Source organism: Bison bison, unplaced genomic scaffold (genome assembly GCF_000754665.1).
Source record: "Bison bison bison isolate TAMUID 2011002044 unplaced genomic scaffold, Bison_UMD1.0 scf7180017864338, whole genome shotgun sequence".
NCBI lineage: Eukaryota > Metazoa > Chordata > Mammalia > Artiodactyla > Bovidae > Bison > Bison bison.
This window is the reverse complement of record NW_011494910.1, coordinates 3,968,016-3,991,083: the sequence shown is the minus strand read 5'-3', so window position 1 is coordinate 3,991,083 and position 23,068 is coordinate 3,968,016. Positions and strand designations below refer to the sequence as shown.

General features: G+C 42.4%; 1 protein-coding gene across 4 annotated transcripts in view; it reads right to left on the bottom strand.

Moving 5' to 3' along the window:
• The window catches only part of SRGAP2 (SLIT-ROBO Rho GTPase activating protein 2), a 256,056-nt gene that overhangs the window by 116,207 nt on the left and 116,781 nt on the right, over positions 1 to 23,068 (bottom strand). For all 4 annotated transcript variants that reach the window (XM_010854196.1, XM_010854193.1, XM_010854195.1 and 1 more), the window contains one exon: positions 7,594 to 7,756. In XM_010854196.1, the coding sequence (XP_010852498.1) occupies positions 7,594 to 7,756 (163 nt within the window). The remainder of the gene's footprint in view (positions 1 to 7,593; positions 7,757 to 23,068) is intronic.

Sequence of the window (23,068 nt, the reverse complement as noted above, 5' to 3'; positions counted from 1 at the left end):
GCTCCCCTCACTGCTGGCTTTGGCAGCAAACCCGACGCCCCCCTATCATCGGAGATACCTTTGAAGTAGCTGGCAGCCTTCCATTCCCTACTCAAATAAGCTCAGCTTCACATCCTATTCTTTTTTCCAAAGGGGATCTCTTCATCAGATATGAGAGAATAAAGCTCAATTAATTGGAACAGAGTTTTGCTACCAACAAGATAAATTGGGCAATGGGAACAGCTGTCTGTAAAGCACCACACACCGCTGTTAGTGACCTTGTTAGAACAGGGGGGAAATTTAATCAACAATCGATACTGAGTTCTGTGGAGGAGAAGCTGCAGAATGGATTGGGGAAGAGAGGGAGGGGTAAGTCAATCATCTACTCCTTCCCTCAGAAATGTCTTTAGGTCAAATCTGTTCTCAAGAGGACAGAACAAAACCTTTGGAAATCTATTGCTTTCTTCATACATTCAATCTATGGTACCGATCAGGGACATTCAACTCTACCAGCATCATAGCTCCTTTCTTCTCCTCCCAGTTATGACACCACCACCACCACAGAACATGGTGGGGAATCATCATCCTCTCCCCTCATATATGCCAAACAGCTAGACTCAAAGACTCCGTAGGAAGTCCTATCCAAAGGGGATAAACAGGTAGTAGTAGGTAACAAGTACTGCTTTTAGTTTCAAATCGCCTTTTAACTTTACTGCCAGAGCCATTTCCTTGGCCAGAGAAAATCTGACCAGTCATGGCAATTCTCTTCTGACTGATCTCACGGGAAAAGGACATGTCTAACACCTCAGGGTCCTGGAGAAAACTACTAATTGATCCTCTGATGATTCTTCCTCAGCATCCTTCTTGCATCTCCTATTTTCAGTGTGACCCCTAAAGCCAGATTCACCCTTTGTCATCCTCCAAGAATAAAGGTAAACCACAGTGGGTGGCCTAGACAAACTGACCTAGATGCTTCAACACTCTCTGCAGCAGGGGAAAATATGGCTCCCAGACAGACGGACAGGATCTTACTGCTTCACATATACCTCTATGCTCTTGGGTTTCCCCAGGATGGAAACCAGGGTATCTACAGCAGTGATTCTCAACCCTGATTATATGCAAGGATCAGCTGGGCTCTTTCCTAGAGACCATGATTCAACTGTCCTGAAGCGGGGCCTTGGCCTGGTATTCTTTTATTATCTTTTGAAGCAATTTTACTGAGGCATAATTTGAATACAATAAAATGTATACATTTGAGTATATACGATGACACATTGTGACAAATGCACATGGCCATAATGAAGAGTGTAGGACATTTCCACAACCCCCAGTGTTCCTTTGCAGTCGACCCCATCCCCACTCTGGCCCCAAGGCCATCACTGGTTTACTTTCTATCACTATATATTAGAGTTATCTTTTATAAGATTCCATATAAATGGAATCATACAGGATGTGTTCATAATGTCTGGCTTCTTTTTATGAATAGAATGTTTTGTGAGTTCATCTGCGTTATTGTATCCAATAGCATTTCATTTCTTTCTATTGCCGACTAGTATTCATACATGGACATACCACAATATGATTTTCTGCAATATGCTTATTCATCTCTTGATGGATATTTGAGTTGGTACCAGTTTTGGCTCTAATAAATAAAATATTAGTTTCCTACAGTGGCCATAACAAACTACTGCAAACCTGGTGGCTTGAAACAACACACATTTACTCTTGTATACTTTTGGAGATCAGATGTGCAAAACCAATTTTACTGGGCCAAACGGCATCAGCAGCGAGGCTCTCAATTTCCTTTCCTAGCATCTAGAGCCGAGCTCCTCGGCTCCGCATTCAAAGCCAGTGGCCTAGCATCTTCTCTGTGACTTTGCTTCCTTCCCTCCACTTCTCTCACATGGCCTTCCTCTTTTTTGCTTGTAATCTCCCTCCACCTCCCTTTTTTAAGAACACTTAGTGATTGCATTTAGGACCCACTTATGTAAACAAGAATTAAATCCACATCCTAAGATCTTCAAATTCATTATATGTGCAAAGACTTATGGATAAAGTTCAACATCCACAGGTCTAGGAATTAGAACAGGGACATCTCTGGGGGTGGGATCATTATTCAGCCTACAACAAAAGCTGTTATGAATATTCAGACACAAGTTTTTGGGTAGATATATACTTTTATTTCTCTTGGATGAACACAAAGATATGGAATTGATGGGTCATACGGTTAAGTACATTATTAACGTCATAAGAAACTGCCAAACTATTTTCCAAAACAGTTGTACCTTTTTACATTTTTTACCAGCAACATATGAGAATTCCATCCATTCTAACGGTATTGTCAGTCTTCTTAATTTCAACCATTCTAGTGCGTATGTAGCATATCTCTTTATAGTGGTTTTAATTTGCATTTCCCTGATGAGTAATGATATTGAGCATCTCTTCATGAGCTTACTAGCCATTTATATATATCTTCTTTGGTGAATGTGTCTATTAAAACCTTTTACCTGTTTAAAAAATTTTGGGTATTCCATCTTCTTCTTATTGAGTCTTGTGTATTGCAAATACAGTCTCCCAGTCCTATGGCTTATTTTGCATTTTCTTAACAAAATCTTTCCAAGAATAAAAGTCTAAGAATTGATGAAGTCCATTTTTTCTTTTTTTTATTTCATAGTTCATGCTTTTGATATCCTAAGAAATCTTTGTCTCTTCAAGGTCGCAAAGATTTTTTTTAAAAAAACTTCCCAAGTGACTCTCTCGAAAAGAAGAAGTTGAGAACTACTGGTCTATTGGGAATCTGACCTAGCTTTCTCAATTTAACCTGACTTTCTGCCATAGAACCTTAGGGTAATAAAGATAAAACAGTTACCTGAAATACCATAACAGGCAGAATAAAATTCAGTCTTAGGACTGTCTGAACTGACTGCCTTCCAAGCCTAAGAGTAAACAGCTGTTAAGGGCTAGAAAGCGTGCCTGGAAAAGCCAAGTTGGAGGTACGTTTAGAGTGTCCCAGCTAAGTGAGTCGGGGAGAGAGAACAGGGTGGTCTTCTCCCCGGTGGGAAAACGCACATCCAAGTTTATTTCAGTTTAAACTAAGACAGTGAGAGAGACAATTTCTCTTCTTGGTGGGATCCTTTAGTAGAACATGCCCCGCAAAGAGACGAGATGGAGCTGAGAGTCAGAGTTGGTAGAATTCGGCCCCCGTTTTTGAAACCACCGCATTAAACAAATGAAGGTGGCAGCAATAATATTTGCCCAGACCCTGGTTCCAACAGGGGTTAGACAGACTAAGCTTTCATAACATGAAAGGAGGTGGCAGGAGCACCAAACGGGCTCAATTTCCCCTGGAGTCTTACACAAAGTGCGCCTGTTTCTAAGTTGCGGATAGGAGGCTACTTTCTTTACATGTTATATTTAGCTAAAGGAATCTCTACCAGGACTTCAGGCAACATGTGAAATATGTCCCAGCAGACATAACCACAAACCAGAGGGCCAGCAGGGAGCATTCCTTAAGGGGGTTCAGAGCAAAGAGGGGCCAATTGTGCAGCCACCCTGACATGCCCAAATTAGCGGAGTTAGCTTCCAGTCAGGTTTTCGGGCCACTCTCATCTTTAACGAGTCTTTGTTTCCCTCTTACTAAAGATTCTGCCCCTAGGGAGAAAAACGTGCGGCTGTATTTCACTTTCAACATCAGGTGCTTGCCCAGACACCAGGTAGGAGAAACAACCGAATGATCCTTTGAAGGGTTGCACGCTAAAGAAAAGGTTAGTTTAATTCTGTAACTAAGTGAAATATCTGGATTCAATGAAAAAGAGCAAGAAAATCCAGAGTACCCTCTACTCTGCATACAATACCTAGAGAGGCCTAACAGAATATGTAGGTGGAAAACCTTGGGTTCTAAAGCCTGATGGCTGTATTTAAATACCAGCCTCATTTCTTTTCTTACTTAATCTCTCGAAGCCTCAGTTTCTCCCCCCATAAAATAAGGGTAATAGTAATAACTACCTTATACAAGTGTTGTAAGGATTCAATAAGATAATGCATACAAAGTGCTTAATACTGTACCTAGCACACAAGGGTTCAAAACTTTTGGTTCTGATGATTTATAACCTTTGCCAGAGAATCATTAAGTTTTATAGATTAAAATAAATTTCTTTAAAGTAAGAAAAGCCCTGACTTTCCCCAGTGACAAGCAGAAGATTCAAATTCACGTAAAATACTGGTAAATTTTCAGGTGTCCACAGCTGAACCAGAAATAAAGGTACATTTTCTTTGTGTCTCCAGAGAAATGTGGGTTTTTCCTTTTGCTACTGGAACCAAATTTACAGGTAAAATAAGAGGTGTATTTATTCCACATATTTAGATTTCAGTGTGGTATCTCTTGGTTGCTGGCCATTGTAGATAAAAGAATCTGAAACCATACTTCAATCTTTTAAGAAATGTGGTCTTCCACTGCTTAAGCGAGCCCCTTCTCTATACCCACACGCACTTTTGTCCGTCCTTATCTCAGGGATTGCAGCTCACCTTATCACAATGTAACAAAGGTCACCCAGCAACCAGAAGGAGCCCAGTGGAGGGTGTCCCTGTTACCATACAGCTCCAGCGCGTTAGATTTCAGGGGCAGAATGAAGGTCCTATCACTCAGTCTCCTTTAAGCTTGAGGGAACTAAGGCAGAGGAAAAAGAAGGGATTGTCCAGAGTTTCAGAGTTACTGGCTAAGCTGAGCCCAAGAGAAAGAATCTGTTAGGGAAGGGCTCTGCTTTAAGAGCATAAAGCAAGCCCCGAGAAGCGTCACGAAACTGCCAGGGTGGCCAGGGACACTCCTCGGTTCTCTTATTACTATAGCTCAACCTGTGGGATCCTAATTCTTCATGTGCAACACACTCTAAACAAAGGAGACTGAAACTGTGAGGTATGGAGAGAAACTGCTGCTTCGCCCATTACTAGAAAGCAGAGGGGTTCTCATCCAAACGGAATTAATCTATTCTTAGGATCAGCCAAGCTAGCTTCTACCTTAGAGTTCTCTGCCTACATTGGACCCCAGGGGAGAGAGAAAAGAGGTTATTCACCCTGTGGGATGGTAAACATTGGTTATTTGACAATCCTATGGATATTTCTAATCCACTATAATTTAACTGATGAAAAGTTATAAAGATCAAGAGAAAGTCCTATGATCTACAACTACCTACAACAATATGAACAAATCTCACAAATACAATGTTGAATGAGAAAAACCAGACACAAAAGAGTATACACGGCAAGATTCTATTTACATAAAGTATGAAACTGGGAAAACTAATCTCTGCTGTGAAAAGTCAGGAGTGATGCTATTCTGAGGGACCGGGGACACCCCTCTCAATCCCTTAGTGACAGGAAAGGAGCATGAGGGGACTTCTGGGGGCCCTGAAATATTCTGTTTCTTGAGCTGGAAGCTGGTTACCAGGTATTTTCAGTTTATACAAATGCATTCAGCTTTAAGCCAAAGATATATTCACTTTTCTTCAATGAAATGTAATATACAAACAATCCAGTGATGAATTAGAGATTCTTCCTTACACCCTCAGCATAGACATGCACTGCTTAAGGAGGCCAATGCTTAGACAAAGCTCGGAATATCAGTCACGAGTGGATGGGGATACATGCCATGTTTTATGTACACGCCACACACTTAGGCCTTTGGTGAAACGTGAATGGCATTTGCGGAACCGGGGACACTTGTGGCTTTGATAACTGACTGCCTTTGGCATAAACATCTCTAAAATATGGAGGGGTTATAAGATTCTCTCAGCTTGGTTCTTCTCTAACCTTCTGAAATTGGAGAAAAGGGAGCTGAGAGATGGGGTGAAGTCTAGATAGCTAAACATCTCACATAAAAATTTCTTCTCAGATGAACAGAGGAAATAGAGGAGGACACTATCCATCAACCCCTTTTCTTCTCGAGATGGTCTAAGTGTCTGTCAAGATGGTTGAGAAGTGGTATCTGATCACTGGTTCCATCTAAAGTTTAAAAAAAATTTTAATAAAAATTCTATGTATTTCAGGCGTATAAAATGATTTAGTATCACATACACAGTGAAATGATTACTACAATCAAGATAATATGTCATCTCATCACATAGTTACCTTTTTGTGTGTAGGAAAAGAGCCCTGAAATCTACTCTCTTAGCAGTGTTCCAGTACTGAATACAGTATTATTAACTGTAGTCATTAATTTCAGTCACATACAATGTCACCAAATGTTACCGAATAATTCAAGTTAATGACAAGCAAGCTGGAGCAGATGCTAGGAAGCATGAGGAGATGGTGAAAAGTACCCTCGCCCCTAAATCAAGTAGGGCCCAACCACCACACAGCCGGGCCACTAAAAGTAGCCAATGAGCTCTGCAAGGAGTTATCTTTCTCTTCCTTCTTTCATTCTCAGATGATTGTACTCTTAATATCCTATCTGGACGACACAGGGAAAGCCCCTTCACAGATGCAATTATGTAGATGGACAATGCTAAAGCAGCTCTTTTTTCATGCTGGTAAAAAAAAAAGAAGAAATTGGGTTCTAATTCCAGACCTACTGAGATCTGTATACTTCCTAATGTTAAGAATCAGAAAACTGACCAAGACCTAAGGCTACTATGGACCACAGTCTTATTTACCGAAGTCCATTCTCCCCCAGCCTCAAATTTTTAACACTGATTTTGTCAACTGGAAACCGGTGAATTCCCTGTGTATGAAACCAATGATACCCCTCTATATAAATATATCCTCTTTTTACATATCACTTGTGGGAAGGTTATTCACCTTCTAAAAAATCTTTTGGAAATGTCAGAGCCTGAATGTTAGACATGGTACATAATGTACAATAGTTGGGGTGTTTGCCACCATTTGTAACCAAAAGTTATGAATAAATGACGCCATTAAGAGCTCGGGTTGAGAGCTTAGAAAAGAGCTTCCTGGGTTTCCAAAAGGCTAGTTCGACTATTGACAGGTGAATTTGGCACAAATTTCCTAGGATGATCACAATTAATTTTAAGTTTTTCCTTAGTCAAAATTTTTGACATATACCCAAGGAACTGTGATGAACAATTGAGCTTCAGAAAACATTCAGGGATGGGTTCAAGTTCCACCTGGGAGCACCAAAAACAAAACAAAACGAAAAAACACATTCAAGGACCAAAGACAAAGATAAGTCATGATAAGAGTAACCAAATTCACGAGTTCACCTTGGCCAAGACGAGAAGTTGGAAATAGAACTAAACTAAAAACATAAACACACATGGATGTGCTAAATGAACTAGAAGAGGAAATCATAAAGCAACACAGAACACCTCTGAATCTCAATAGCTTCACAAATCACTTAGGAAATTAACCAAATATGGTCATTATTAATATTCACAAATTATGAATTATGCTGCCAGACCTGGGGCTGTACCTTGCAAATAGTTCCTTTCCCAGGGCTGCTATAAAACATCTGAGAAAGGAAGAAAAAGAGCCAATTCAATGTTTTCTCTCCATAAGTACGTTTTTAGGGTAAGACCCATGGAAAGCCTTTTAAGTGGGCCAATAAGATATTCTTTCTCTTATTTATAAGATGGTGTCTGTGGTTAGAAATAGCCTATTTACCTTTTTAAAGAGTCTTCCTGAGTCCTCGCTGACTTGGACAAATCGAGGAATGATATTATTCAGGTAGATGTCGCTCAGCGTGGTATGGTCCCTGCTCTCCCGCTTCACCTGGTTTAAGAGGAGATTCCAGCAGTTGACTGGAGAGAGAACATTCTGATCCTTCCTGCAGAGAAACGGCAAGAAAACAAGTCAGCACTGGTGAACAGGCAGGGTCACCATCTCTGACTACAGTCCATGTCACAAAATCATAGCAATCAGAGCCAAACCAGAAATAAAGATGTCTTTCCTGAAGCTGCACGTCTAGTTTTCTCTTTTTCTGAAAGCTCATTGGAGGAAAAAGAGAGAAAATAAGAAGGAGAAGGTGGTGACAGGAAGGAAAGAAGAGAAGTAGGATTATCTGTGGAGCATCTGTTATGTTCTAGAAGGGGGCATTAGTGGTAAAGAACCCGCCTGCCAGTGCAGGAGACACAAGAGACATGGGTTTGATCCCTGGGTCGGGAAGATCCCCTGAAAGAGGAAATGGCAACCCACTGCAGTATTCTTGCCTGGAGAATCCCACGGACAGAGGAGCCTAGTGGGCTACAGTCCATGCGGTCGCAGAGTCTGGCACAACTGAAGTGACTTAGCACCCACACCTGTGTGTTCTAGAAACTTGGTAAAAGCTTTATATACGTTATCTCATCTAAGCTCCATCATCTTGTTGTCAGAAAAGAATTACCATTATCCTTATTTCACTGATTAAAAAAAAAACAAAACAACACATACTCAGAGTTGTCTCTTGCCCACAGCTAGTAAGGAGTCACAGAGACAGTAAAAGGGAGTCAGGGACCAGACCACAGTTCTGTACTGACCAGAATGATTCCAGCAGGTCTGACTCCAAATTCCATGACCTCAACCACTACAATATTTGGTTTGTGTCTAGGATTACAGGCAAAAGTTAGTCTCTAGACAAAACCTAAGCTACAGACTAAATCCCTCACATTTCTCTCCCACAGGATTCAATGAAGACAATTGTGGACGCATTTGCCATGAAATTAAAGCATCTACCTCCAATGCGGGAGACCTGGGTTCGATCCCTGGGTTGGGAAGTTCCCCTGGAGAAGGAAATGGCAACCCACTCCAGTATTCTTGCCTGGAAAATCCCATGGACAGAGGAGCCTGGTGGGCTACAGTCTACGGGGTCGCAAAGAGTTGGGCATGAAAAAGTCACTGAAAATTCTTCAGTCCCACAGAACACATCCATGGAGGTTTGATTCCATTGACTGAGCCATTTTCTCATGTCCTGTACAACCAAGAGCATAAACTGTTATCTGAACCGTGCATTGTGAAGATGTTAACAGCCTGAGCGGAGCAGTAAAGCACTAAACCTAGGTGCTCATTTCTACTGAAAAGGATGTGATCTAAAAAAGTTATTGATCAGATAATCAGCTCCCTGCACTAACTTAAGCAACAGAAAGTTTTGCGTCTGCAATGTGGGTTTAAGGAAAGAAATAGAAGGTAGGGCTATTTATCAAGAGCTTACTGTACACTTGGCATATGGCTGGGCCCTATACTCATGTTGTTTAATTTGAACCCTACAAAACCTGACGAAGTGGGGGTTATCAACTACATTCAGCAGATGAGGAAAAGTTGGACTAAAAAGGTTACAATATCTTGTTCAAGTTCATACAGCTAAAAAGTGGCAATGCTGGAATTCAAGAAGAAGCCCTGTAATTGCAAAGAGAATGCTCTTAATCACAGCAAAGTATCACACCTTGTTTGTTCCCATTTCCCCTCCTGCCTCCCTACAGCCAGACTCTTAATGCAAAGCAAGAAAGCTGTGAATGGCTTGGTTATCGAGTCTGCACTGCCTCCCTTCTTGTGGCAGGCACCTGTGACTTACTTGTAGGGCAGAATTCAACTTAGAAGAGCTCTTTCAATTCAGATGTAAGGTAACCATTAACAAATAATCACACCACACATACTCTGGCTTCTGAACTGCTGCTGCTGCTGCTGCTGCTGCTGCTGCTTAAGTCGCTTCAGTCGTGTCCGACTCTGTGCGACCCCATAGACAGCAGCCCCTGGGATTCTCCAGGCAAGAACACTGGAGTGGGTTGCCATTTCCTTCTCCAATGCATGAAAGTGAAAAGTGAAAGTGAAATCGCTCAGTCGTGTCCTACTCTTAGTGACCCCATGGACTGCAGCCTACCAGGCTCCTCCGTCCATGGGATTTTCCAAGCAAGAGTACTGGAGTGGGTTGCCATTGCCTTCTCCGGGCCTCTGAACACACCAGACCATTAACTCAAAATATCTGTCTAAACAGTACCAAGAGGCTGCTCCAAACCAATGAATATTAAGAGTCCAAACTGAAACTGCTTTATCAGTTCAGTCAGTTCAGTCACTCAGTCGCGTCGGACTCTTTGCAACCCCAGGGACTATAGCACGCCAGGCTTCCCTGTCCATCACCAACTCCCGGAGCTTGCACTGGAGAAGGGAATGGCAAACCACTTCAGTAATCTTGCCTTGGGAACCCCATGAACAGTATGAAACTACTTTATACCTGCCCTCTACCCTCAGCCCCTGCCCCAGGCGCCATGCTTCTGTGGTCAAAGTCCCCAACACGCATGTGCTGATCACTGCGGTAACAACTGTATCCACTTTCCAGGAAGATTAAAAGATTTCTATGGAAATTAAAAATATATACTAGCTAAGACAGAGACACATGTAATTAGTTCACTCCTTTCAAAATTTCTAGCACCGGGGCACAAAAAAGAGGTAAATAGGAAACAATCCTAAATTCAAAACATTGAGATCAGAGCACAGGCACTCAGCAACATTTGATGTTTCCACTGCAAGAGAACTTTCAAACTGATTCCAAATCAGCCCCCCGTTACAAAATCCTAAATAACCTAGTTTTTACTGGGTGACAAGACATCCATGTCCTCAGTAAGCCTGGAATATACCACACAAATACACACACTTTTTAAAGGGGCAGATCTCACATGACCTTAACTTTACAACTGGTTTCAATCTGTTTCTTGTGGGTTGGTGGTCCCTCTTTGTTCTTCTCTATGGCAGTCTACACACATAAAAACAATGCTACATTTCAAATTTATAAGTGTATAAACATTTGTGTTTTAAATGGACAAAGCACAGTAGTAGGGGCTTTTGTGGTTATAAAAGTGATGCTATCACAATACAGCTGGGAGACAAAGACAGACCTATACTACCACAGAAGGTCAGAGGCACAAGGGCCCAGCTAGTTCGCCATGAACTGAATCCATCACAGGCCACAGGTGGAGGCAGGAGAGGCGAAACCAGCCCAGTACCATGGAAAAGAATGCAGAGCCTGAGTAAACAAAGATGAATTAAAAAGGAAGGGAAGAGGTGGGAATCTTTTAAAATGCCTTATCACTCACCACTCATAAATTTATACTTATCAGAACTTCTAAGGTGCTACAAGTATCAGTATTTTTACCACATGCATTTATTTCCATTCTTACAGTAGGTGGTGGGACAGCCATTATTAGTTTCAGTGAGTAGGAGCTTTAATAATGTGTTCTGAGAAACGCTGGAATTACAGTACATTACATTTAAATTTCAAACAACTGTAATACACCCATTCAAATGAGCAACCTCTATTGAAATATGTAAGGGGCCCAGGACCCAGCTTCCCTGCAGCAGATTCCACCAATGTCTCATGGGCTGCCCAGGTGAGCTTTGTTATATGCGTGTTTTGGGATAAAGAATCAATGTATGGGTCCAGACTGTTGAAAAATATGCTATCGATTAGAATGAACGTTGCTCTGTACAGGTTTAGTTTTTAATTCAACCTACGTGTCTCCGTGGGTAAAGCTGTTCAGGTGAGCACACGATTTGACTCACAGTGGCCAAGTTCAACCGCATGCCACAGAAGGCTCAGGGGCCTCTGCTGGGCGCGTGGTAGACTATGGCTGGGTAACAGGGGTAAACGCACTGAGTATCACCTAATTTCATTACCAATGCTGTAAAGGTTATTAAACATTCCCATTTATCCTCTAGGTAATGTCAGTGATTCAAATTTAAAACAAGAACCATCTTTCTTTTTCAAGCATATAAATCAATTTAAAACTATCTCAAGATTATGACAACTCATCTGTGTGAGTCAGGATTTCTTGATGCCAAACAACACAAACCAGGACCTAAAATAACTTTGACGCTGAAACTGATATAAACTTGTAACTCTGATTCATAATCGGGGTTCATAAACCCAGCCTCACTGTTCCCTCTGATTATAAACTGGTACTTCAAAAAAGTAGATTTACACCAATAAAACACTGCTTTAATCTGCTGCATATATGAGAGCTCTGTGTAAAATCTTTATTTTAAAAAAGGAGTCTGGCCCTAAAACAAAATTATATTAGACTCTGCTGTCTGTTTCTCCCAGGATTTCCCACTCTCTTTTACTACTAATGTAGCTTTCATACAATATTTTTGGTTCTTTGAGTTTGGACTTATTTCTTATTTGAGTTTGGACTTATAAGTTCTTTGGACTTATTTCTCCTTCCAACAGAGGTGTTTTAATTAATTCATTTATTTATTTTGGGACAGTGATGTGGGAGAGGTGTGGGGCATGTGGAAGGAGGGGAACACAACTCTGCTGTAGAGATGATTTTCCCAGCCAACACGAACAAAGGCGGAACACACTTCAGGCTGGAAAACGAGCAAGTCAACGAGACGTGATTTCATAGGGAGCATATTAAGGTTCTGCTAGAGTGGTTTCCTGCTTCAGCAGCTTTGCAGCTTGATTTTATTTGGGGCTGCTAGAGCCAAGGGAGCTTCGTTTGGTCAGGAGATTGAAATTTGTCTTTATATCTTTTCCATCTATCACTTGTTTGTACAGTTTCTTTACTTTCCCCGCCCCCAGAGTCTTAGGTTGTGTGATACTTGGGCCTTTAAAGAAAAGGGTCTGAATCCCTCAGGCATGTGCTGAACAGCTGCAAACCTCCTCAAACACTAATCCCTAAGAAGCAGACAAAATATCCAGAAGTATTTTTCTTACTTAAAATTTTTTTTCAGGAGGAAGATCAAGAAAATGTAATATTGTAATTGAGAGGGAATGACTCTGGAGTCAAAAAAAAAAGAGGAAAAAAAAAAAAAAGGAGGCCCAGAAAGTCACAAGCCAACTAAGCATCCACAGACGAGATGATCATTATAAATGCACTGAAAGAGCTAAACCTGTACAGTTGAATCATTAACTTCAAATACAATAGCCCTTCAACTTAAACTATTGATGGACATTCAACACATTAGCCACCAAATTCTTAAAGGGATTCCTCTAAAACACTAAGGTGAAGAGCTGACTCAGTCTCCGTCGACCTCGGGGGTGCACGTCCCTTTTTTTCTCTATCCCCCTGTCCGGTTTCAGCTGTCTCATCTGTAAAATGGACACATGCCCCGTTGTTGAACATCTAGCTCCCCCAAGATCTCCAAAGCATGATCGCAAACCTGCAAGCTCTCCTGGCTTAAGGTACCATTTAATTAACGATTGCTACGTTCACAGATCTGCAGACAGGCTGCATGATGCAAGCCTGGCATTACTGGGATGGCTTGAGCTTCTGTGGTGCTCTACTGAGATTTGTTTCCCTTTGGGCCAGTGGTCTCTGCGTTGCCCACCTCACAAGGCTGTTGTGTGGCTAAAATGAGATGGAGGGTGCAAAAGAATTACATCAACACTAAAGCACTATCCAAATGTGAAGAAGTATGATTTTTATTTCCAAATACACTAGGATTCAGCATTCATCAATTTCCGACATGCTCCTCACCCGGCCCTGGGCCAAGGCCAAGAGCGCAGCCTGCTGCAAATGCACAGCCCTCGGCAAATAATGGCTGGGATCAGACAGCAGCAACAGGCAATTAACCAAGCAGCTGTAAGTCTCTGGGAAGACGTGAGGGAGATACCAACGGGAGAGCAGAATTTAATCTTCCACTGTCCTTCCCCCAAGGGGCAAGGTGAAGGAGCAGCCCCGCGATCCACACAGGGAACTGTGCTGAGGGAGACAGGAAGGAAGCCACAGCGAGACCAGAATGCCAGACCCCTGGGTGCTTCTGCGCTTCCACTGGGCCCCCTTTCCCACCTTTCCTCTCAAACCTGCCAGTCTGTACATGAAGATGCAAATATCGATACATCTAAGAAGGTGGTTTCTCACTTTTAAAAACAGACATATATGTGCTGTTAGACAAAAATCCAAATGAGTTAAACAAGTAACATCTTCCAGTACAGATTATTGAGTACCTAGCTATGAGGAGGATTAAAATAAAAAAAAAAAAAAACATAATAAACATAATAAAAGGGACTATTTAGTGATAGTTGGACAGGACACTGGTAGCAAGGAGGAGGCTAGATTTCTATACCTAAATTCCTTCCTGGTGCCTTGATTACAATGAAATGAACTGAGGCAGCCGAAGAGATTATTTTATTCAGATGAGTGTTATTAGCCTTTCTGGCTTATTTTCTCTATTATGCATTTTGCTGATGCTGACAGAAGCAAACCTGCTGGATAGAGAGGCAAAGCCTCAGCGGATTTATGGCTTGACAGTGCCATGCATAAAATCAGACCCTTGCTGACCCAGATAAGCCAGAGGATGGATGGGATTTGCCGGGGAAGGTGTTAAAAGAAGAAGAAGAAGAAAAAATCACCAAGGTGGGAACTGACTTGAAAAAGATTCTGCCCATAATGGTTGCTGCTGGTTGCGTGACCCAGTAGTACAGCGGGAGCCTGGAGGCATCTTTCAAAGATAGGCAGGCGGGCAGACAGGGAGGGGGCAGGCACACTTCCCTGAGCTTATCACAGCGACAGCTTCGGCTTTGCCAGCAATGAGATCAGAGTAGGAGAGTTCAGAGACAGAAAGAAAAAAGGGCCAAAGGCAGAAAATGTATATTCTACATACGGAGAAATGAGCTCTCCAATTTTCAGGGATAAGTTAATACTACAAATTGTCTTCAGTGGCCTAGACAGATGATTAGAAAGGATTCATTCAGTGGTGTACCCACCTTACTCAAAATAGTCTAAACTGTCCCCTATAATCACGTGTAGGGGAAGAGCTGTATGGAAATGGAATTCTTGTGGCTTTGGATCAGTTCCAAGGAGTCCAGCCACACCCTTGGGATAATGGCATATTCGAGAGCTGGGAGCTTAGGAATCTGCTTTGAAGTTGAGAACTGGACTAGCATGTGTATGACATCTTAATGACTATTTCCTGAATGACTGTAGGACCAAGGTCCCCCTGAGTTAGGTCAGAGAACTGGGAGTGGTTCCCAAACCCGAGCCATTGTATTAATAGATGCTGAATGGAAATGTCTCCATCAATTTATGCTAGGTGAGAGATTTTGCCTTCCCTTCAACCACCCCTACCCCACCCATGTTCGTGGTGGGGAGGGGAGGTTAGAGCTTCACTCAAGACAGCTCTGGGGGTCATAAGAAGAGAACTGGTTGAAGGGTGGCTGACCTAAGATGTGAGTATTTCCCACCCTGGTTTCTTGAAAAGATTTCTTATTGTCCAGCCTCCTTCTCTGAGTCCTTGATCTTGAAAGTCTTCTTATTTCATTCATTGATGCAACAAATACTGATTGAGCGCCTACTATGTACCAGGCACTGTTCTGAGCATTAAAGGGAGCAAAAGTCTTACTTTCGACCAGGTTCTTTCATGTTTGCAGACCTCCTGGATCTAAGACATGACTTTTCTGCTCCTAAACTGTCCATCAGCTTTAGCCCACATCTTACCCCAGTCTTGATACTTGGCTGACCCACTGTGAAATCCTGATTTGGCTGACTTAGAAGATCTACCTGCCCACCAGACCACTCATGGCTGCTGTAGATCTGGGTCCTTCCCTTTATTTACCTCCCATGTCTCGCCACTAGCATTCTTAGAACTATAGGGAGGCATAATCAAAGAGATTACTAAACCCTCTTAATGCACTCTGGGTACAATCTAAATGCTGGAGAAGAAAAACTACCAATATGATCAGGAGAACTAAGGGCCTATACATTTACTTAAGTATTAACATTTCCCCCTGACAGCTCCCCAAAATAGGCTATAATCATTTAAAATTCTGAGCTGATTAATTCACTTAATTAAAATAAAATATCATAGCAAAAGTAAAAGACATAACAAAGATATGACTGATAACCAAAGAACAAAAAAAGTCATATATATTTCTCATTAAAAAAATTTTTATAACCATCTACATTAACAGTTGGACCCACATGTTCCATAGAATAATCAGCGAACAACACTACAATTATTTCTTCAGTTTTTTTCTTGTCTGGTTAATCAAGATGTCACCAGAAACCCCATAAGTAATTATAGCACATGACAAACGTACAGAGAAAAAAATACTCACAGATGTGTTAGCAGATTTTTTAAATGAATGAAATCTTGGGAGATGACTGAGACAGACAGTCTGGCTCACTCCTGGTAGTTCATTGTAGAAAAATAAATACCTGTCTGTGCCAAACTGGAATGATGTCACTCAGAAATCCACACACTTATTTTCAAAGCAGTAACCACTACCTTGGGAGAAGGCATCTCTCCGGCATCAGGCAGAAGTGGAGAAGCTTATCGACAGCCAATAACTCTTCCTGCCTGGCAAACGGTCCTTACACATATCAAGCACCAACAAGCCGCTTGGGAAGAAAGGGTATCCCTAGGATTTAAACCTCCCCCTGCAGAATACCTGTTATTGAGACAATGTGTTTCCTTACTTGGCTCATGATAACAATGAAAAAGGAGAAATACAGCAATATGATTTGGTCCTGTGAAACTATAATTGTTGTCTAGTTGCTGAGTCGTGTCCGACTCTTTTGCAATCCATGGCCTGTAGCCCGCCGGGCGCCTCTAGCTATGGGATTTCTTTTCCAGCAAGAATACTGGAGTGGGTTGCCATTTCCTTCTCCAAGGATCTTCCCAAACCAGGGATCTGTGAAACTATAGAACTACATATAATGAAGTCTAAGTAGTCATCAGATCAGCTGCCTGCATGGTCATCAGTTCTCATGTGTTATTTTGAAATTTATCTTGCCTTACCGGAAGGAAGTCTCTTGAGGACAGGGGATAGTTTGGAATATTCAATGAATGTCTATCACCAAGAATGGGTGGGTAGTTAATCAGCACTGATTAATGACAGATGTCACAGCCACAGAACACAGTAAGCATGGAGCACAGTAAGACAACTCATTTAAAGAACAGTTAACATCTTCAGCCTCCACCAACCCTGCCTAATCAACGACTGCAGCATGAATCTGGGTGGCTGTTGAGTGACTGAGTTTGTGCACCCACAGGTTTGTGTGCTCTAAATTACAGCATATTATTAACCAGCCGATACTTTGCTGGCAAAAGTTTAAAGGGCTGGATGGAGTAAGAGATGCCCTGGTCAATTTCCAGATTAGTACGTTATTGAGTTCTACAGGTCTTCTGGGTAAACAATGATTACCCTATCCCAGCAAGACGGTACTCTGTGGAAGGTGCCCTGAACCATGCTGATGACCTACAGTCTAGTCTTAATTCTGCCACTTGCTGACCAAGTAAACTTGGATACGTCACAGATGCAATCTGGGCCTCAACATTTCTTCATCTGCTTAATAAAATAAATGGGGACAGCAGATCTTCCCTGCCTAACTCACATGGCTATCAAAAAGGTCAAGTCAAAGGTGATGTCCATTAAAAAACTTCATAAACTCTAAAGTGTTCTACACCTACAAATCAGTATCATCATGTGTTAGTATTGCTGTAACTACTATTATTACATGAAGTTCATACAATGTATTTACATTCACAAAGCAAAGTAGCCAGAGTCATGTCTGAAAAGACAAACATGTCCCCAAATTCCCAGGCCTTATTATACAAGTTTGCAATGAACTTGCTTTATAAATTCTGTACCTTGTCCGTGCACTAAATAGGAATACATTCTGTTGTTATTAATTCATCTGGTTCTCTGGCAATTCCCAACCTCAGTGAGTCTCCTGTGGACAGGAGACCTAGGGGAGGCTTTAAAGGGAAGACTTCTACAGTGTAAAAGGAAGCAGCAGAGGGTACAAAAATAAGAAGAAACACAAAACAGAATTGTGGAATTTCAGAGGTAGAAGGGACTTTCAAGATGGTCTAAAGTCTAACCAAACTTATCATTTTATTTTCTAAGTGAGGAAATTGAGGCTCAGGGAGCCTGGGGTCACACACAGTGGCAGAGCAAGGGCAAGGATCCAGGTCTCCTGACCAGCAATTGCTTTCTTATTTTATTGTGGTTGCTGCTCTGTTTCAACTAAGATGCCCTTAGCAACTATAAAGCACTGGTGCTGAAAGAGTTAATGGACAGTGTCCAGCTGCCCAAGCCCCAGAGCGCAGAGCTATTCTAAGACAACACATAACAGGAATACCAAGGGTCCGTGAACCCAGAGGGAGCAAAACTGCTGGTGCCTAACGGCGCCGAAAGCATGTTGACACACTGCATGTGGTTATACATGAAAGGCGAGCGAATAGGAAAAGCAGTCTCCAATCCTGCCCATTCTAATTTGGGGCTGACTCTGGGCACCTACTGGAGGCTGACCACACCCCGGCCACTCTGTACAATGACCCTTCAGTTCCTTCGCGCCCCGTTCCGTGGCCCCAGTTAACTCCTTCTCTGCCTTCACAGGGGCCATAACAGATCCTGGAAAAAGAGCAAGATCAAAGCACAGCAAGGTCCAGGAGTGAGCGTGGGTAATGGGGCAACTGTAAAGGGAAGATTCTCAGTTTGGATTCAGAGGATACCCACTAAGCTCTACCATCTCCAAGCAAGTGTGTGATCGGAAGCCTGGGGCAGCTAAGCTCCAAAGTCCGTTAGGGAGTAATTTCTCCAAGTGTGAGTGTTCAGGACCCCAAATCACCTTACATGAGGATCTCCTGCGGTGCTGGTTTAAAATCCGGATTCCTGTGGCCCTCTCGCCAGAGATTCTGATTTGCTACAAGTGCAGGGCTGCTCAAGTCTGCATTTTAAATATTTACACCAGGTAACTTAGTGCACGCCAGACTTTTAAGAACCAATGCTCTGAAAGCAATGTTTTTCAAACTGTGGGATACAGCCCAGTAGTGGGGTTTAAAAAGTCAACTTAGCAGGTCACCAGTTAGCATTCCTCAGAGAATGAAACAGAAGACAGTGGGACAGAATAACACAGAAAAAGTAGGAAATGCCAGAGCGCATCACACAGAGCAAAGATATCTAGGTATTGCTTAAAAACATGCTGTTCTTGGTTATAACACCGGCATAAAGAACATATATATATGTCTGTGTATGCATTCCAGCTCACAGTATAAGATATTCTGGGGGGTGACTACATACCCCAGACCCTTTTATGAATCTGAGGATTTTCTTCCACATATTCACCTTCAAAGAAGGGAGGAAAAAAGAGCGGGGGAGAGCTTACAGGGAGGGAGCAGGGAGGGTCTCATCTGTACACACATCTTAATTTGCACAAGTCAAGAGTTCCTGACCTTCAGAAGCCCATCCCCTGAGGACTTCTCCTGGGACAACTGCTACAGCATCTAGTACTCTGGTCACAGCAGACACCTAATAATTACTGGACTATGTCAACAACTTTTTCCTGATGCTCTGTAAATGACTGCCAATGTTGCAGTGTACCCTGTAAGAGATGTGGCCCCACCACGCTGATTCCCTTCCTCTTGTGTTCAGGGTGACTAGAAATGTTGAAGTTAAACAATGCTCTCTGAACACTGGGAGAAAGCTGATGGCAAATTCCAAGCATAAGGTTTCTGAAAGCAATGGTGTGGGCCCAATGTCACAGCGATTCGAAGAGCACGCTCCCTGTCCAGAGTACCCAGGGCAGCTTGCGGCACTGGCATCTTTGCGCACCCCTACAGATTAGTCAGGAGAGGAGTGTACACTTTAGTCCCGATGTAATGATTTCTCTGACCTACTGATACCCACATTTAAAGACACAGAGACCTAGCCTCACTTTCTCTACATGACTAGGAGGACAGAAATTCCTTAGTCCCTGATGCAAGATTCCAAAAGGGCGCAGCCTATTAGGAAAAAAAGGAACAACACCCAATGACTGTCAACACCATCTCATCCCACACCTATCTGTGTGTAGAGAGGATGAGTATGCGGGTTAAGGTTTTGCCGAATGAGGCACACAGAGGATGGAAGGTATAACGTGAGAGGAGGCAAGGGGAGATGGGGGAGTGGGCAGGGAGGACCACTGAGAAGACAGAGAGTCAGACCTCAAAACTAATCTAAAGTTCCCTGATGCTTTTCAGTAATTTGTTTTCATGTGGTGGATATTGGCACAGCATCTAGGATGCTTTGGGCCCATCTGTTTTTGAACTTAAGCTGCAGGCAAGATTCAGAACAGCTGGAATCAGTGGCACTGACCATGTTACATGCGTCTGGAGGAAGGAGAAAAATAAAATGAGTGTGTGGGAGACAGAGGAGGAGGGTTAAACAGAACAGAGGAAGGGGAGTCTGGAAGCTATCCCCAGAGAGAGAGGAGAGAATGTCCAGGTCAGAACGGATGCAAAAGAACTACTGGAGAGGCCGGCGCATCTGAGTGAGGAGGGCCACGGAGGAGAAGTGGGCCATTAGAACTGGAAGTCAGCAAACAGGGCCGAAACTTCTGCAAGTCCCGGTGTCCAGGAGCAGGGCCCCGAGGCTCCGCCTCTGAGGGACCGGATCAAGCTCCTCCAGAGGCCCTACATCATCACAGTACACGAGCTACATGAGTCCTCACAGTCACAGCCGAGAACTGAGACAAAAGCTAGATTCTTGGTTCCCTAAATGCGACGTTAAGTGATCGTGAGAATGAGAATGGGACAGGAGTAGTCTTAGGAGAAAGTGGCAAGGGTCCCAGTCCCTAAGAGGGCTTTCCCAGAGTCATGGCAGGCGCAGGGAAGGGAGTGGGGGTCCACGGGATGGTCCTCAATTAATGCTTTGTGGCCCTTTGAACACTATTTTGGTTCCCAAGGCTAAAAACAGACAAAAACAAGGACCTTCAAGCTAGTATTGAAATCTAATTAGTAGAGTCAAGCTTTTTCAGAGCACGGGTTAGTGATTCTGAAACTACTTTGTATGTACTCTGCTGCTGCTAAGCCGCTTCAGTCATTTCCGACTCTGTGCGACCCCATAGACGGCAGCCCATTAGGCTCCTCCATCCCTGGGATTCTCCAGGCAAGAACACTGGAGTGGGTTGCCATTTCCTTCTCCAATGCGTGAAAGTGAAAAGTGAAAGTGAAGTCGCTCAGTCGTGTCTGACCCTCAGCGACCCCATGGACTGCAGCCTTCCAGGCTCCTCTGTCCATGGGATTTTCCAGGCAAGAGTACTGGAGTGAGGTGCCATTGCCTTTTCTGTGTATGTACTCTGCTGCTGCTGCTAAGTCGCTTCAGTTGTGTCCGACTCTGTGCGACCCCATAGACGGCAGCCCACCAGGCTTCCCCATCCCTGGGATTTTCCAGGCAAGAACACTGGAGTGGCTTGCCATTGCCTTCTCCAATGCAGGAAAGTGAAAAGTGAAAGTGAAGTCGCTCAGTCGTGTCCGACTCTAGCAACCCTGGGCAATTAAATACATATATGGATAATGGGGATCAGGTCTCTCAGTGTTCAGGTAACACAGTCACAAATATGGAAAGGGGAGAAAATAGAATAAAACATGCAGTGTTGGATTGAATTGAACATACTGATGTTTACTCCTAGGCTCCAATGTAGATAGATAGACAGAGATACAGAAGCATGTGGGTATGCGTATATGCATACATATAGCTGTTCACTATTTCTATCTACTCAGGGGGACTGTAAACAACTCTGTTCCAGTAGCAAAGAGCACATCTATCACCCATTGTTTCTAAAAACCATTTCCCACTAAAAGAAACCAAGGCTCTTTGAAGAAACGGCTCCAAAGCGGAAGCAAAGAAATACAGAATGTATCTAGAACCTGTTGCTGTACCAGGAAGTATAAAAAGTACTCAAAGAATGATGGGGGCATGTAAAAAGGACACAGAAGCCAGCCTGAAGGGACTCTATCAGCCAAATGTAGGATAATGTGAGCATTAAAATAAAGACATCAAAGATCGCAAATCTGTTGAATAAAATCAGAATCCATGAATTCACATTGATAGAAGCAAACAAACATACCACCAAACAAATATGATGGGGGAGAGAAACCTCTTCCTTACAGTAGAGTCCAAGTGATAAGATAAACGTAGAAGGGATGATGGAAACTGGAAAAATTACCGCTTGGTAACCATCGTAATAATAGGTTCAAACAAGAATCATCAATAGATGCTAAAACTAGTGAGTGTAAGGTCTGAGGAATAACATGATATTCATTGGGACAACTCATGAACGATACACTGAAAACAAGAGGATATCCCCTCTATGGTTTTCCTGCCCGAAGCAGATAACCTAAATAAAGAAATGTTAGATATTAACGAAAGTATTAAATTGGAGAATATTCCACAAAATAGCTGGACTGAATGCTCCCCTCAAATGTCAATGTCATAAAATACAAAGAAAGACCTGGAAATCTTCCCACTATTAAAGGAAACTAGATAAGACAGTTGAATGAAATGAATAATCTTGGACTCTCTTTTGCCAAAAAGGAAATATTTGAAACAAATTATAGATCTGAATATCTGTAGATTACACAATGTTACTGTGTTAATATGTACACTTTGATTTCAATAACTATATTACCATTAGGTCAGAGAACAACCTTATCTTTAGTAAATACACATTGAAGTATGTAGGATTAAAAAGGTATCATGTCCATAACCTATGCTCAGTGTTTCAGAAAAACAAATATGTATGTGCATGAGTTGTGTGTGGAAAGAAAGAGAAATATAAAGCAAGTGTTAATATGTTAATATTTTTGTACAATCTGGGAAATTTGTATACAGAAATTCTCTGACCGATTCTTGAAACTTTTCTATAAGTCTAAAATAATGTCCAAAAAAATTTTAAAGATCTCATTCTGGATGAAAAGGAAATCAGTTCTTGCGTCTTCCCTTTGGCAGTAAATACATGCTACTTTGTCTTATCTTGTTCATAAGCCTTCAGTCTTCTGGGGGCAGAGGTTGGGTCCTATCCATCCTTGTGACCCTGGCACCTGCCAGAAACTGCTGGTCACTGCTGATGATGATGAAGCCAAGTATCCATTACTGAATCACAATAATACAGGAGCCCAAGAAGGTCACCCAACAATTCTGGCTCCTCAATCTTGAACTCTATACCTTGTCAGAACACACATATTCATAGATGCATATATATAAACCTTAAAATATTTCACATCAAGTGGTAACCTCTATAAGCTAAAATACTGGCTTCTTCTGTGCATATTTAATTCCTAGAACTGCCCTAGAATAAGTGCTAAATAAATGTTTGCTGAAAGGATAAGTGAACCCCACATGCTAAGATTGGTGTTCACCAAAACTTCCTATGCTAACTCACACCAGGGCCAGGAGTGGGCATAG